The sequence below is a fragment of the Jaculus jaculus genome, chromosome 6 (genome assembly GCF_020740685.1).
Source record: "Jaculus jaculus isolate mJacJac1 chromosome 6, mJacJac1.mat.Y.cur, whole genome shotgun sequence".
NCBI classification, from domain to species: Eukaryota; Metazoa; Chordata; class Mammalia; order Rodentia; family Dipodidae; genus Jaculus; species Jaculus jaculus.
In genome coordinates this window covers 80,090,097-80,105,261 of record NC_059107.1, presented here as the reverse complement: position 1 = coordinate 80,105,261, position 15,165 = coordinate 80,090,097, and the positions used below count along the sequence as shown (strand labels likewise).

The 15,165-nt window shown below is 36.9% G+C and overlaps 1 protein-coding gene across 12 annotated transcripts in view; it reads left to right on the top strand.

Moving 5' to 3' along the window:
• The window catches only part of Kif21a (kinesin family member 21A), a 166,437-nt gene that overhangs the window by 132,004 nt on the left and 19,268 nt on the right, over nucleotides 1-15,165 (top strand). For 6 of the 12 annotated variants that reach the window (XM_045151552.1, XM_045151551.1, XM_045151550.1 and 3 more), the window contains 5 exons: nucleotides 1,363-1,470; nucleotides 3,415-3,543; nucleotides 5,732-5,770; nucleotides 10,612-10,748; nucleotides 13,509-13,689. In XM_045151552.1, the coding sequence (XP_045007487.1) occupies nucleotides 1,363-1,470; nucleotides 3,415-3,543; nucleotides 5,732-5,770; nucleotides 10,612-10,748; nucleotides 13,509-13,689 (594 nt within the window). The remainder of the gene's footprint in view (nucleotides 1-1,362; nucleotides 1,471-3,414; nucleotides 3,544-5,731; nucleotides 5,771-10,611; nucleotides 10,749-13,508; nucleotides 13,690-15,165) is intronic. The other 6 variants (XM_004662178.3, XM_045151556.1, XM_045151549.1 and 3 more) reach the window with 3 other exon arrangements.

Genomic DNA, 15,165 nt, shown 5'->3' with positions numbered 1-15,165 from the left:
GAATCTATTTCCTTACCTTAAGGTGAGTAATCTGATCTGAACTCTTTATGATAGTGTTTTAAGTTGGCAGTCTTTCTAGGTATGGGCTTCAGCTTTTACCAGGCAACTTGCTCCTGCCTCTGCCTTTACAGTTCTAGGATTATAGGCATGAGCTATCACTTCTGGCTTTTCATATTTAAAATTAATGACAGAAATACCTTTATTACCAAAATATACATAATTTCTAATTATTATCTCAATATAGTTCAGTGAAACAATTGTGTCATTACTGTTTATGTGTGATTACCTACATTCTATTTTGAGTATGCTTGAATATTTATATATTAAATAATATTGTTTCTTAGACTCTGGTATTTTTTTTTTTTTTAGTTTTTTTGTTTGTTTGTTTGTTTATTTGAGAGCGACAGACAGAGAGAGAAAGAAGAGGGGGGAGAGAATGGGCGCGCCAGGGCTTCCAGCCACTACAAACGAACTCCAGATGCATGTGCCCCCTTGTGCATCTGGCTAACGTGGGTCCTGGGCAATCGAGCCTCAAACCGGGGTCCTTAGGCTTCACAGGCAAGCACTTAACCGCTAAGCCATCTCTCCAGCCCGACTCTGGTATTTTTATCCTTATGAAATCATAAAGGTAATTTTCCCTCACCTGAAGCAACTTCCAATGACACTTTGCTACTTAAAATATCTATTCTAGGGATGGGGAGACAGCTAAATAGTTAAGGAGGACACTTACTTGCAAAGCCTGCTGGCCTAGGTTCAGTTCCCAGTCACTCAGGTAAAGCCAGACACAGAAAGTGGTACAAGTGTAAGATCTACAATTTAAAATTTTGTAGTGGTGGAGCTGGGGAGATGGCATTGTCAATAAAGTGTTTGCCTCACAAGCATGAGGACCTACATTCAACCACCAGAACCCACATAAATGCTGGACATTGTGGCATGTGATGTAATCCTAGCACTGGGATGGCAAAGACAGATTTCTGCAACTCATTGGCTAGCTAGTCTAGTCTAATTGGTGAGCTTCTGGACAATGAATGACCTGTCTTAAAAAGAAATGGTTACTATTTCTGAGGAATGATATCCAACATTGGTCTCTGACCTCCACATGTGTACACACATACATGCCACCACATGGATACAAACACTTATACACATATGCACACCACACATAAATAGATATGCAAAAAATGTTGTACCTGCCAGGATTCTCTCAACTAAGTAAAATGTTATTTTGCTATGCTAGTTTTCCTTTTTCCCAAGGAATAATCCTTTTCAGGTTCCATTCATTAATCTACTAAAACCCTTAGACTAGATTTCCAAAGTAATGGTTATATTTAAAAATAGATAATTTAAAACTTTCTATTTCAGTTCCAGGCAGTCATCTTTACCAGAAAAAAAAGTACCAGAGGCATCTCCTGTAACAAGGAGAAAGGCATATGAGAAAGCAGAAAAGTCAAAGGCCAAGGAGCAGAAACAGTGAGTTACTGATGCTTTTTATCTTTTAGACAGTTTAACACGTTAGCACCTGAGAATAAAGGACAATATTGAATTGTTGGCTGTGGTTATGATTCACTTTTCTAATCCAGTAAAGTCAGCTGCTGGCTTGGCTAAGTGGTCATACATATGCCTATTTGAGCAGTGTTCCCTTCTTCATAGCACAACTTACCTTTCAGTTATTGCTGTGTGTCACTGAGTTAATATGTATTTGGTCTGAGGCTTATTCAATTTATATTACAGTAGTCATCTTGAAGTTAATTTTGACTGTCACCTGATAAAACTGACATTGACTTTATTTCTGTAGAGTGTGACAGATTCTCATAGAAATCGTAAAGTGTGCCAGTTGTGTCATTTTCTCCAGTTCTCTCACTTTTGAGTCATGGCTTATCCGCACTTGTTTCTCTTGCATGCTTGTAAAGGTTAGCTTACACAGCAGTGTATCATATAACTGCTGACTCCATACCTGGGTGGTTATAAATTACAACACCACAGCATGCAGAAGTTGTGTGTATTAGATAAATAACTCATTATGCAAAATGAGCCCCAACTTCTGTCATCCTCCCATTTCTTTCTCAAATTACACAGTTTTGCATGGGGTAGGTGGGTCTTAGACATGTCCTTGAGGGTGAGCATCTGTGCCCATGTACATTTAAATATTAGTAGGTATTGGTGCATATCTTTAATTCTTTTTATCATAAAGAATACATAGATTTTCTGTATCTTAGTGGATAATCTCTTTTGAAATTATTTTTAAGAAATTTATAGCTCTATATATCTTGATTATATTTACCTGTGATTGCCTTCTCTTGTCCTTTCCCACTTCTGCAGAAATACTTCTTCCCAGCTAGTCCCCCTTGTCCTTTGATGATGATGATGATGATGATGATGATGATGTGTGTATTTGTGTGTCCCCTGCTGAGTTTACTGAGGGTTGTTTGCATGAGCTATGCATGGATGTATTGGGGTTGATGGTATTTGGTATTTTGGACCACAGACAACTTACCAGTGATACACTAGTGAAGAAAATCTTTCTCCCTTCCTTAGCCAGTTACTGCCGTTAGCTCTTCGGAGAGGGATGGGTCCCTATGAGCAACTCTCGCACACATGATAGAATGTTAAGGGATCCTGCTGAGATTTCATGAGTGCGAAGGCCACAATACTTCTTCCCTTCTCCCTATCCTCTGGCTCTTATATTCTTTCTGCCTTCTCTTCCATGCTATTCTGAACTAAGCTAAGCTTTGGAGGGGTAATACAGATGTCCCATTTAGTGCCGAGTACTCAATAGCCACTACTTACTTACTCTCAGCACTTTGACTAGTAAGTAGTGACTCTGTAGTTGCTACTGCCCTTAGTACAGAATCTTAATTCACTCTCTTCCCTGTCCAAAGAAATAACACACTCTCCATATTGACTACTTGTATTGCTGACTTGAATATCATACAAATTATCCTTCTAATCATCCTTGTTTCCTGTAGTTTTCAAAAAGTAATTTGCCTGTTTTCGTTAAACCAGTCTTATAAATGAACGAGAAACAGTAGAATGGAACAGACAAATAATTTAAAAGTCATCCCAATAGGAAAACAGCTCTCAAGATCTTTGGTCTGCTTGTTTATCTATAAAGTGAGCAATTTACTCTCAGCTCTAAATTGTATAATTATAAATTGGTTTGCTTTGAGGATATGGACTTCAGATTTACTGGGTAGACTATTTTTCTGTATTGCCATCTTGTGGCCAACATAATAAAATTCAGTGAAAAACATTTTTTTTTTGTACAATATTTCAGAGCATTTTATTTCTCAAAAAAAAAAAAAAAAAGGAAGAAAGGAAGAAAAGAAGGATATTTTTTAAAAGCATGTTCTTTTAATTTTCCTAACAAAGCATAACCAATTAAAGCTGCCTGTTTGATGCTCTTTTCTCTTGTAGCTCAGATTCTGGAACTTCAGAAGCTAGTCTCTCACCTCCTCCTTCCCCACCAAGCCGGCCCCGTAATGAGCTGAATGTCTTTAGCCGTCTTACTGTTTCTCAGGGAAACACATCCATTCAGCAGGATAAGTAAGTTATCATAGAAAAGTACCCCAACTTCTTATACAATATGCTGCTCCCTCCAAAACACTCTAGAAACATTGTCTGTCAGGTGAACTCTTGACACCTTTCATATATTGTTTAAATGAAAGAAAAAAAAATAGCCAAACTAGAACAATTTTCCTGCTGAACATCACTGTTCCCTGTTGCAGATTTGCATTGCTGTGCTATCAGCACTCATCTTGCCTTCTCTTTTGCAAGTAAATTAGGATTCAAAATCTTTTGAAACCACTTGAAGGATTTAATTTCTTAGAATTCTTTTATTTCTCTAAACCTGCAATCCTAACAGTCTGTATAGAAATGGGACAGTTGGTTTAATCTTTGGAAGATACAACAACTTACAAAGGCTAGTTTTAGGTGTAACAAGTTACTGACATTTGGTTGTCTAAATAAATCTACCACAAAACTTCAGTAATTGTGTTCATGGAATAAAATCACAGCCTTCAAGTGGAGGGTGTGGGACTGGAAGGTGGTTGTGGTGCAGGAGAGGAAAGGTGGATGTAGAAAATACAGTTTTATTAAGTTAGAATGAAAGATTATGTCATGCAGAGCCAGAATCTTTCTTGCAAGAATTTAACACTAACTACATTGCCCTGAGGCCTGAGGTCTTCATGAGCTTGGACTTGTCTGCTTGGATCCTTGTGAGTGTGTGCATGGTGCCCATCCTCCCTGACTCCCACTGTTTCGTGCTGTTAGCTCCTTGCATGTGTCATCACTCTTGAAGTTTATAGGATGCCATTTCAGATCTCTGCAGCATGTTCAGATTCTAGTAAATGGCTCTATAAATGTAATCACGTATCATTTTAAAATAATTCTATCTGCTTAAGTCATGAATAATTTATATATTTTTAGATTTTAATATATTCAGTTGATGGCATATCCTTTAGATTCTGTTAAATAACTACATTAACTGAGGAAAGTAAAACATTAAGAATATGTTTGGGAAGTCCATTCTTACTAGTTATATGAAGAATTACTAAATTTTGTCTACCTTACATTCTTTTTTAAATTTATTTATTAATTTATTTTTTGAGGTAGGGTCTCACTCTAGCTGAGGCTGCCTTGCATTCTTAATAGTTATGAAATTTTCTGTCACCAGCTGGGTGTGATGGCTCACAAGTGTAATCCCAGCAGTTGCAAGGCTAAGGCAGGAGGATGGATATGGCTTCCAGGCAGACAAGGCTACATCGTGAGTTCCAGGACAGCCTGAGCTGCAGAGTGAGGCCCTGCAAAACAAGTATTTCTTCTGTCCCTCTTGATAATCTTGACAATCTAACCAGTTTCATATTTTGTTACTTAAGCATTTAATAAAATAGCACAAATTAGTCAAGTTAGACTCTGTTGTCCTATGTACTAGCTAAAATTTGAATAGATTACTACACCTTCAAAAGCTCCCCCACGTTTTTATTCACTGTCCTTGGGGATTCTTTATGTAACTATGATATTTCACTTGTAAGATACAGACTCCATGCTTTGCTTCTGGTCACACTCCACACCAGCATTTACCTACCCTCCTCCCTAGGATGTTACACAAAATAAATAGAAATTTGTGAAAACCAAATTAACTGCCAGTCTTGGAGATTCAGGACAGGGTTAACAATATTTTTTTCTAATATTAGGTTTCCCACTGAGGGGTTCCCTGATCAAAAGAATTCAACATTTTTTGAGATGAGTTAAACACCAGTTCAAACATTTGATTGATTTACTTTCCATGAAAGTACACAATGTAACTGTGAAACTTCCACATGAGAACCTATCTAAAATAATAGCTACTAAGATAAACTCATTAATTGTTAAATGAAATGGGATTTCCCCCCCCCCCCCCGCCCCAAGTACTTATCCATTGGAACAAAGCAAACCTGGAAGTACTTGGTATTACTCATTTCTATGGCCTCAGCTTTAGAAGTAGAGTCTATCAGCCAATAATAGGAAGGAAGTTTCCTTCCCTCCCCATGTCTTAGTAGAAAACCAAAGCTCCGATTCTTTAGCTTTACTTTATGCTTGTGATGTCCAGTGCCAATAGAAGAGCTGGGCACTGTCAAGGAAATGTTTGCTGTTTCTGTTGTTCATGCTGCTGGCTTTTCAGTCCAATGTCAGTACCTATACCTGTATTGACATCTGTATTCTTCTCCTCATAATTCTAACTCTTTCACTGTAGGTCTGATGAAAGTGACTCCTCTCTGTCGGAGGTACACAGGTACTTTCTCTCCATCTTTCCTTTGTACTTCCATCTTGCTAATGTTCTAAACAGCTCCCAGGCACGCGAAGTGAACCTCATGTTCTGTTGCATGCCCTGTTTGTTCTGTGCCATGTCAGTTCACTAACATTTTAAACCATTATGTTTAATGTATTTTCCGACAGTTGTTCTAGTTAAAATAGTGGCAAACACTTTATATGAAAACAAGCTGTGGTGATTTTTTTTTTTTTTTTTTTTTTTTTTGCTCCTCAGTGATCATTTTTATTGCTTCAAAGTCTGGGAGGTAATTAGGTATCTTTTCTTGTTAGTTTAGAAATCTTAAGAACAAGTTTACCTTATAAAGATATACTAGAACATTAAAAGTATACTATTATTCCCAAAATAGAAAGAACAAAAAAGATAAAGGAACTCATATTATTTTTTAACTGATGCAGTTTCAAAAATAGCAGCTATATTTTTCATGTCATAGATTAATAGGGGGGCTTGATTCTTTTCCTTTCTCTCCTATCCTTTGTCCACTTGTTCTTCTGTGTTCTCTCTTTCCACTTATCTCCCTTTATGACCTTTTTTAAAAATTTTTTGGTAATCAGCAAATCCTTTAGAAGGTAGACATAGGAAAGCAGATGAAACTAATCTTATAGTTTTATAAGAATCACTGATTTCCATGGAACAGAATATAAATATTTTTTCCTTTTCAGTTGAGCTCTGTTGTACAAATGTGTAATATTTAACCTTAAGTTAAAGAAACTACTTTAAAAGGCTACTTTTTGAAATGGCAATGTATATTTTACTTTTCCATTCAAATAAATTTAATATATAAATAATAACAGAAGCAAATAAATGTCCTTCCCAAAGAAAGTGTTAATATATTTACTAATCAGATAAAATGTATAAATATTAACAAAATGATAGCCATCTTTTACCCTATATACTTACTGTCATATTTCTATTTGTTTTTAATTTACAAACAAAAAACAAAACTTTAAAAAACTTTTTTATATTTCACGATATAGATTAATTAAAATAGAATGAAAGGAGATAAATGTATGTATGCAATGTCCATATTTTTCTGTTATCTTTGGTATAAGGTAATCTAGATAAACTATTAGCCCTAATGTAATGAATACTTGAATATTTAATTAGTAAAATTTTATTTTTTATTAAGGTTATTTTTCTTCAGAAGACTGAGTGATGAATGGTTAAAATGCACAAGAATGGCAGAAGTCTTCTACTTTCTAAGAAATGTGCCAAGCATGGTACTGGGGCAAATCTTTAAATTACCTTCATAGTATCACCTTTGCCATGACAGATGGCAAAGTGTGGGTGACGGTCTTATAAATATTATGTCCTTTGCCAGTGGATGTGTTATTATTAGCTTCATCTGCTTTAAACTGAGAAGACTCCTGTATTTTCATATTCTTAAAATGTGGCACCTAGACTTAAAGCCCATTCTAGATGTGTGGGCAGAGTGTGGAGGGACTGCCACATCCTCCTGAAATACTTGCTTCTCTAGAACAAACCAGTGGTAATCTTGGCAGAATAATCACAATATTTAATCCTTTATCATAGATTTGAAAGATACAGCCCCTTAGTTTTTAATCCCAGGTTGCTGTAGATCCTCTTTTCCACTTGTATAGTTCTATTATTTTTTAATTGTTATTTTATTTGCAAGCAGAGAAAAAGAGAGAGAATAGGCACTCTAGGGCCTCTTGCCATTGCAAGTGAACTCCAGATGCATGTGGTGCTTTGTGCATCTGGATTTACATGGGTACTGGAGAATTGAACTCAGGCTGTCGGGTTTTGCAAGTAAGTTCCTTTAATCACTGAGCAATTTCTCCAGCCCCAGTCCTATTATTTGACTTAAGTGTTATCTTTAAATTATAGCCAATGATTGCTTCAGTGATAAGTTTCAAAAATATTTCTATCTATTTATGAGGGAGAGCATGAGTATGGGCACTCCAGGGCCTCTTGCCACTGCAAATGCATCTGGCTTTTGTACATACCGGGGACTTGAACTTGGGCCTGTACACTGTGCAAGCAAGCACTCTTAACTGCTGAGTCATCTCCCCAGCCAACCTTTTTGTTTTGGTGATTTTTAACCCCCTAGGCAACATAATATAACATACAGCTCTTTAATATATCCATTTAGTTGGTATGCTATCTCTGTCATTGGGACTAAGGAAATGCTGCTTAAATATTTTCTAGGTTGAATCTATGTGCATGATTTCTTAGCCCAAATGGGACTGCCTTACTAGAGCAGTCCCACACTTAACTCCATTGCCCTTAAGGATGTCATTTGAAAGGCTTGGCTTGTAGGCTTATAAAAATGTGTATATAGAATTCATGTTGTTTGCTATTAACCGTACAAATAACTTTTCCCATGAAGTTGGTGAGCCCAGGTTATGTCTTACTCATGAGCATTCCTTTTTATATATTGATAATGATCCGGCTAATATGTTGCCATGTGACACTAATCAAGAATTTTTGACCCATCTATAATTTCTCCCACTCCTATAATTCCCTTTCCTCTTATACTTTCATGTCATTTATCATCTGTCTGCCTGCTTATCTGTCTATGTATCATCTATCTATCTATCTATCTATCTATCTATCTATCAATCAATCAATCATCTATCTATTTATCTAGTCAGATGGTTACATGATCAAGTGAGTTGTATTAAGGCTCCTTACCGGATGCTTCCTATACGGGATCATGATCTTCTTATCATTGGCACACCACTGAAGGAAATATACTCTCTCTCCCACAGTGAGCGCCATTGCCTAGAGATACTACAGAGGGGTGAAGACTAATGAGCCCTCCCCCTTAACTACCATTTTCTGCCTATAGGTCCTCAGGGAATGGTGGGTCCTCCTGGACACCCTCCCCCCCAATCTTCTAATCACATCTGCTGTGAGTTGAGGAATGCAGCAGCAGTTCTATACTATTTCACTCCTTCATCCCACTATTACATTCTTTCTGCCCCTCCTCCCCTGTTCCTAAGCTTTAGAGTGGTGAGATCAATGTCCCATTGATAGCTGAGGATTTAACAGTTCCTTATTCTCAGCACTTTGACCAGTTAGGCGTCTTTAGTTACTGCTACTTACTGCAAGAAGGAGCTTCTTTGCCCAAAGCTGATGGTATTACTAATCTATGGGAATAAGCATAATTATTTAGACAGCAGTATAATGGGCACATCATATTCATTTAACAAAATGTTAATAATGTTTACAGTATCAGATGAATACTCTGTAGAGCAGTCTTCAAATCCAATCAGACAGCAGTTAGTTACTTATATCACTGACTTGTCACTGTTGCACCCATGGCCACATCTTGCCTGGTTGGTCAGTTGTGTAGTTCTTAGGTGCACTGCTGGGTAAGACTGTTGATGACATTTCCCTCACAGCCCAATGCACAACACCCTTCCCAGTATGAAAGCTAGCCAGTAGGGAGGAAACTTCCATTCTGGTTCCATCGTGATTTCCCCATATCCTGCAATCAAAGCATGTGTTGTCTTCTAGTTCTGGTGGGCAACCAGTATCTGTGAAGATTGCCTGCATCATTTTGGATGGTTAAGAAGCCTTTTTATCAACCACTCATCAGAACGTAGCACATTCCTGGCATTGCTTGTGTCCCTTTTGAAAATGGGAAGTTTCTTAGATCACTGACAGTTTTCCCACCAGAATGCATAGACTTTCCAAGCACCATGAATAATAATGTAAAAATAGAAACATTTGAAGTCATTGGGTAAGCTTCCATTGTCAAAATTCACATATCTAGGGCTCATATTTCTTCATAATCACCTCTACGTCTTACCTCTTGAAGATTGCTTTTTCATAGACAGTGGAAAGAAAACACTCTCTTTTCCCTACATTTAATCCAGTATTATACCATTCTGCCTTATGTAGCTGTATTTCAACTTATTTTTATTCTTCTTAGCTTTTTGAGCAAAACATTCATCATGTCGTAGTTCATTCTCATCTCAACCTTTCCAACACAATTATTTTAATTCAGGCCCTATATTAATCACCTTTTGAATAGGGACAGTGTTTAGATAATATTCATTATTCTATACTGCATAACCAAAAGCAGAAACTCCAGAAATATTAAGTGTATGAGAAAGCTCCCTAAAGAGTACCACTACTAGTTTGCACTGTTAAAATCTGAAATTATTGAGGACTTTTTCTTATGCTAGTACTTTTAATCATCACCTTTTTAATCATCTTTTTAGTTTTTAATCATCTTCTTTTAAATTTCCTTCCATGCAGTCATTCCTATATTGTCTTTTATTTGTTTGAAAACTGCTTTCTGTGTAGTTTAGGTAGTATTCATTATAGTTTCTCCAGCTTGGCAGATAATTATACTCCAGTATGAATTAAAGTTATGTCTTTCAGTTACTCCTCATTTTTACCTCCTTGTCAGGATAAGGAAAACTTGTCAGAGAGATGACATCCTTAAACCAGATATGATATATGTCATAGATTTTTCTGTTTCCAGAATTGTTGTAAGCGGTTGCCTAGTTAATAGGTGCACACTGGCACAACTACTCCTACTTCACACGTTACCTCTGCTCCATTTGTGTTGCTTTTGGTTTTTGAGGCAGGGTCTCACTGTAGCCCAGGCTGGCCTCTGACTCACTGCATCCTTCTACCTCAGCCTCCTGAGTGCTGGGATTTTAGGTGTGAACCACCACACCAAGCCCTGTTCTTTTGATTAAGAAACAATCAAGGAAGCAGTCTGGTTTTTATTACTAACTACTTATAATTGATTTTTAAGATGGGGGAGATGAATTTTGTCTCACAATAGAGCTATCAAAGTAAATCTCTGTTTTTCCCCACCTCAGGGGCATAATCAACCCATTTCCTGTTTCCAGAGGAGTCAGAGCTTCTCCCCTGCAATGTGTGCACATAGCTGAAGGGCATGCAAAAGCTGTGCTCTGTGTGGACTGTACTGATGATCTCCTCTTCACTGGATCAAAAGGTGCTAGTTGTTATCTGACACTGAAAGTTACATAGCTTAAAAAATAGTTACATATTAACAAGCCCTAAACAAGTCAAGCTATTTAATTCTAGTAAGAATCTGATAAACTGCTTCAGCATCTCAGTTATATAAAATATAAAATCATTGCCGAGTGGACAAGAAAGTAAAACCACTGTTTATGTTTTGTGAATACAGTCTGAAAGAATTCATCTCCCTTTGGAAAGTGGGTAGCTACTATTTGCAAGGTTCTGGGATTTAAAATACAAACTTTTAAAAGTCTATTAAAATATAAAATGTAGGGCTGGAGGGATGGCTTGACAGTTAAGGTACTTGCCTGCAAATCCTAAGAACTCGTGTTCAAATCCCCAGGTCCCATGGAGCCAGATGCACCGTGATGCAAGCATACAATATCACACATGCACCACAAGAGGGTGCATGCATCTGGAGTTTGTTCACAGTGGCTGAAGGCCCTAGTACGTCCATTCTCACTGTCTTTCCCCCCCCCCAAAAAAATACAATGTGATTAAAACAAAAAGAGTAAGGCGATAGCAACTTACATTTCTTATTTACATATCAGACATTGTAAGACATGACACCAATTTGTATTGTTTAATTCTTATAACCCCAGAAACAAACATGTCATATCCTCCTGTTACAGTTGAAAAATTCAAGATTCAGGAGATTAATATATTTTCCATGTGTTAATTTAGCTTGTAGATAGAAGTTACAATATTGAGAAAGCTAGATGGACATATCTCTACTCTTACACTTTCATCTGCTTGGTACAGTTGCAAACAATCATCAACTATAAATGCTTTGAAGAGTTAAGAGTTTAGGAGTTTCAGAAAAGGCAGAGATGCTCAGCTATTAGGATTAAGGAAGGCTTTAACCAGAAGGCAGTTAGGATGAACCTCATAGGGTGATTTGGATATGACAGGTAAAAGTAAATAACCACATAACAGCAGAGATTTTCAGGTATACATGGGGTATGCCTGGAAACTAAGTCTTCTTTGGCCAAGGAAGATAAAAAGGAAACATGCACAGGAATTTCTGGAGGTAGTAAAAAGTTTTCTCTTTTATTATATCTTACTAATCCTATTTTAGCATTTAGTGATATTCCAAAATTTAGTTTTATTTGGAAATATTTCTTGCTCGTTATGAAGAAAGCAGAAGAATCTGTGTAGAACTTCTAAGTTGAAGATAAATTTCCTAAAGTCTGCATTTTAAAATATACCTTTTAACAATATTAACGTTCCCCTTCCAATAATATTACAGGAATAGAAAATAGAGCACTTTTGTGCTTATGGTTTTGGGCCAAGATAGGAATGATAGTCATTAATCTACTGGAAAGGAAAGACGTGTATGTTTACTATTGTAGGCAGTGTTGTGAGGAGGGAGCTAAAGAAGAATGTTCTGAAGAGGCCGAATTATGATGATTGCTGTAAATCCAGTTTAAAACAGAACTCTTGATATGACTGTTTCAAAATTTTTTTAATCATTTAAAAAAGTAAATTTATTTAATTCTCACAATCCCAGTGAAATATATGTTGCATTTGAAGAGACTCTTTCTTAAAAAAAATTTTTTTTGTTTATTTATTTGAGAGTGACAGTCAGACAGAGAAAGAGGCAGAGAGAGAGAGAGAGAAAGAGAATGGCTGCATCAGGGCCACCAGCCACTGTAAACAAACTCCAGACGTATGTGCCACCTTGTGCATTTGGTGTACGTGGGTACTGGGGAATCACGCCTCAAACTGGGGTCCTTAGGCTTCACAGGCAAGTGCGTAACCACTAAGCCATCTCTTCAGCCCTGAAAAGACTCTTAGTTCAAGAGATTTAAATAGGATTGAGGATTCGGCTAACTTGTCATATAAGCAGAAGGACCTGAGTTTGAATCTTTAGCACCCACATAAAAGCCAAGTATGGCAGTGCATGCCTGTAGTCCCTGTGCTGGGGAGGCAGATACAGCAGGACCCCTTGGTCTCTTGGCTAGTTAGGCTAGTCGAGTCAGTAAGCTACAGGTTCAGTAAGAGACCTTGTATCAAAAATAAGAGGGAGAGCAATTGAGAAATACACCTAAAGTTGACCTCTGGCTTCCATACACACATATACATGTGCACACACACGTATAAACATACACACATACATGCAAAAAGACTTTAAAATAGTTTTCCTCTGGTTACTTAGCTACTAAGTAGAACCAGATTTAGAAGCCTAGATAGATTTCTTTCCACCCAGTTTGGTACATTGCAAGAAGCTAAACATAATGCATGTGTTCCACATCTCAACACTGTACATCTAACCATAATATATACACTCCACATCTCAATACTGTACATCTAACCATAATGCATACACTCCACATCTCAACACTGTACATCTAACGATAATGCATACACTCCACATCTCAACACTGTACATCTAACCACAATGCATACACTCCACATCTCAACTCTATACATCTAACCGTAATGCATACACTCCACATCTCAACACTATACATCTATCCATAATGCACACACTCCACATCGCAACACTATACCTCTAACCATAATGCATACACTCCACCTCTCAACACTGTACATCTAAACATAATACCTTGCCTATGAAATGATTATGGAGAGTCATGGATCAGTTTATGGTACCTCTTGCAAGTATGATTTCTATTTCTTTCTCATAGGAGGGAAATTGTTTAAATAATGTTTACTGTTAAGAAAACCTAGAATAGTTTATATGAATAATGTTTCCTCTGTTTTTTTTTAGATCGTACATGTAAAGTATGGAATCTAGTGACTGGCCAGGAGATAATGTCATTAGGGGTTCATCCTAACAATGTTGTATCTGTAAAATACTGTAATTACACAAGTTTGGTCTTTACTGTGTCAACATCTTATATTAAGGTGTGGGATATCAGAGATTCAGCAAAGTGCATTCGAACACTGACGTAAGTAAATTAAAAAAAACCAGTAGCATAATAAGAAAATAAAGGGCTGTTATATGCATACTCTTGAATGGTTGGTACAGCGTTCATAATGAAAACCCCAGATAAAACAACCAAAAAAAGATGGGCACAATAAAGACTGGAATACTAAGAAGAAAGAGATAAACTATATTTGACTTGTGATTAAGTATACAGGACGTATTTTCTTCCACATACAAAGACATTACATGGTCATACTGTTTACTACTTGATGGAACTAAATGATTTATATTACTTGCTTTAAGTAACCCTCAACCCTTGAAAAAATGGTTAAAATCAATATTGTAGCTAGAAGGGAGGTATATGTAACCTTTAATTAATAGCTATTGAATTATCAAGCATTTCTTTGAGAAATGGCACTACCGTGATAGCACAAAATTTTCTAACTGAAAATTGTGGTTGACAGTTGGGGAATGAATTTGTGTTATGTGTATTGTTAGAAATATCTTAAAAATCTAAAATAAGTAAGTATTCTTTTGCCATGAGATAAACAGATTCATTTACATGATGGAAATTGAGGTGAGGAGCCGGAGAGATGCCTTAACCATTAAGGCACTTACCTGATAAAGCCTAAGGCGCCAGGTTCAGTACCCCAGTACCAGATGCACAAGGTGGCACATGCATCTGGAGTCCGTTTGCAGTGGCTGGAGTCCCTGGCATAAGCCCATTCATTCTCTCCCTCCCTCTTTTGCTTTCATAAATAAATAAATAAAACTAGGTGAGCCATGTAATTGTTTCCATAAGAAAAGGAAAAGTTACATAAGAAATGGGAAAGTTAAATAGTAGAAATTATTTACTGTTAAGAGCCAGTTTATCACTTGAGAGCTCATAATTATTTTACATGTGAACAGAACACATTTGAGGAAAATTTTATAAAGAGCAGTATATCTTAAATTGGAAATTTCTCTACTTACTTGAGAAACTAAAGTCAAACTTGAAAAGACTGTTTATAACTCAATGTTTTAGAAGTTAGAAGAGATGTTTCAGAATTTTAAAAATAACATGTAAATATCTAAGGAAGTAGAAATAAGCTACATTTAATTCTTTAGTACATAGTAAATAATTTATCTAAACAAAAGTAGCAAACAATTAAAAGATTGCCTTGTATGTATCTTTAATTCCAAGAAGTCTTTTTTTGGGGGGGGCGGCAGGTTTGAGGAAGGGTCTCACTCTAAGTCAGGCTGACCTGGAATTTACTACATAGTCTCAGGCTAGCCTCAAGTTCATGGTGATTCTCTTACCTCTGCTCACAAGTGCTGGATTAAAGGTGGGTGCCACCATGCTCATCCCCAAAAGTAATTCTTTTTTTTTTTTTTTTTTAACTTATTTATTTGAGAGCGACAGACACAGAGAGAAAGACAGATAGAGGGAGAGAGAGAGAATGGGCGCGCCAGGGCTTCCAGCCTCTGCAAACGAACTCCAGACGCGTGCGCCCCCTTG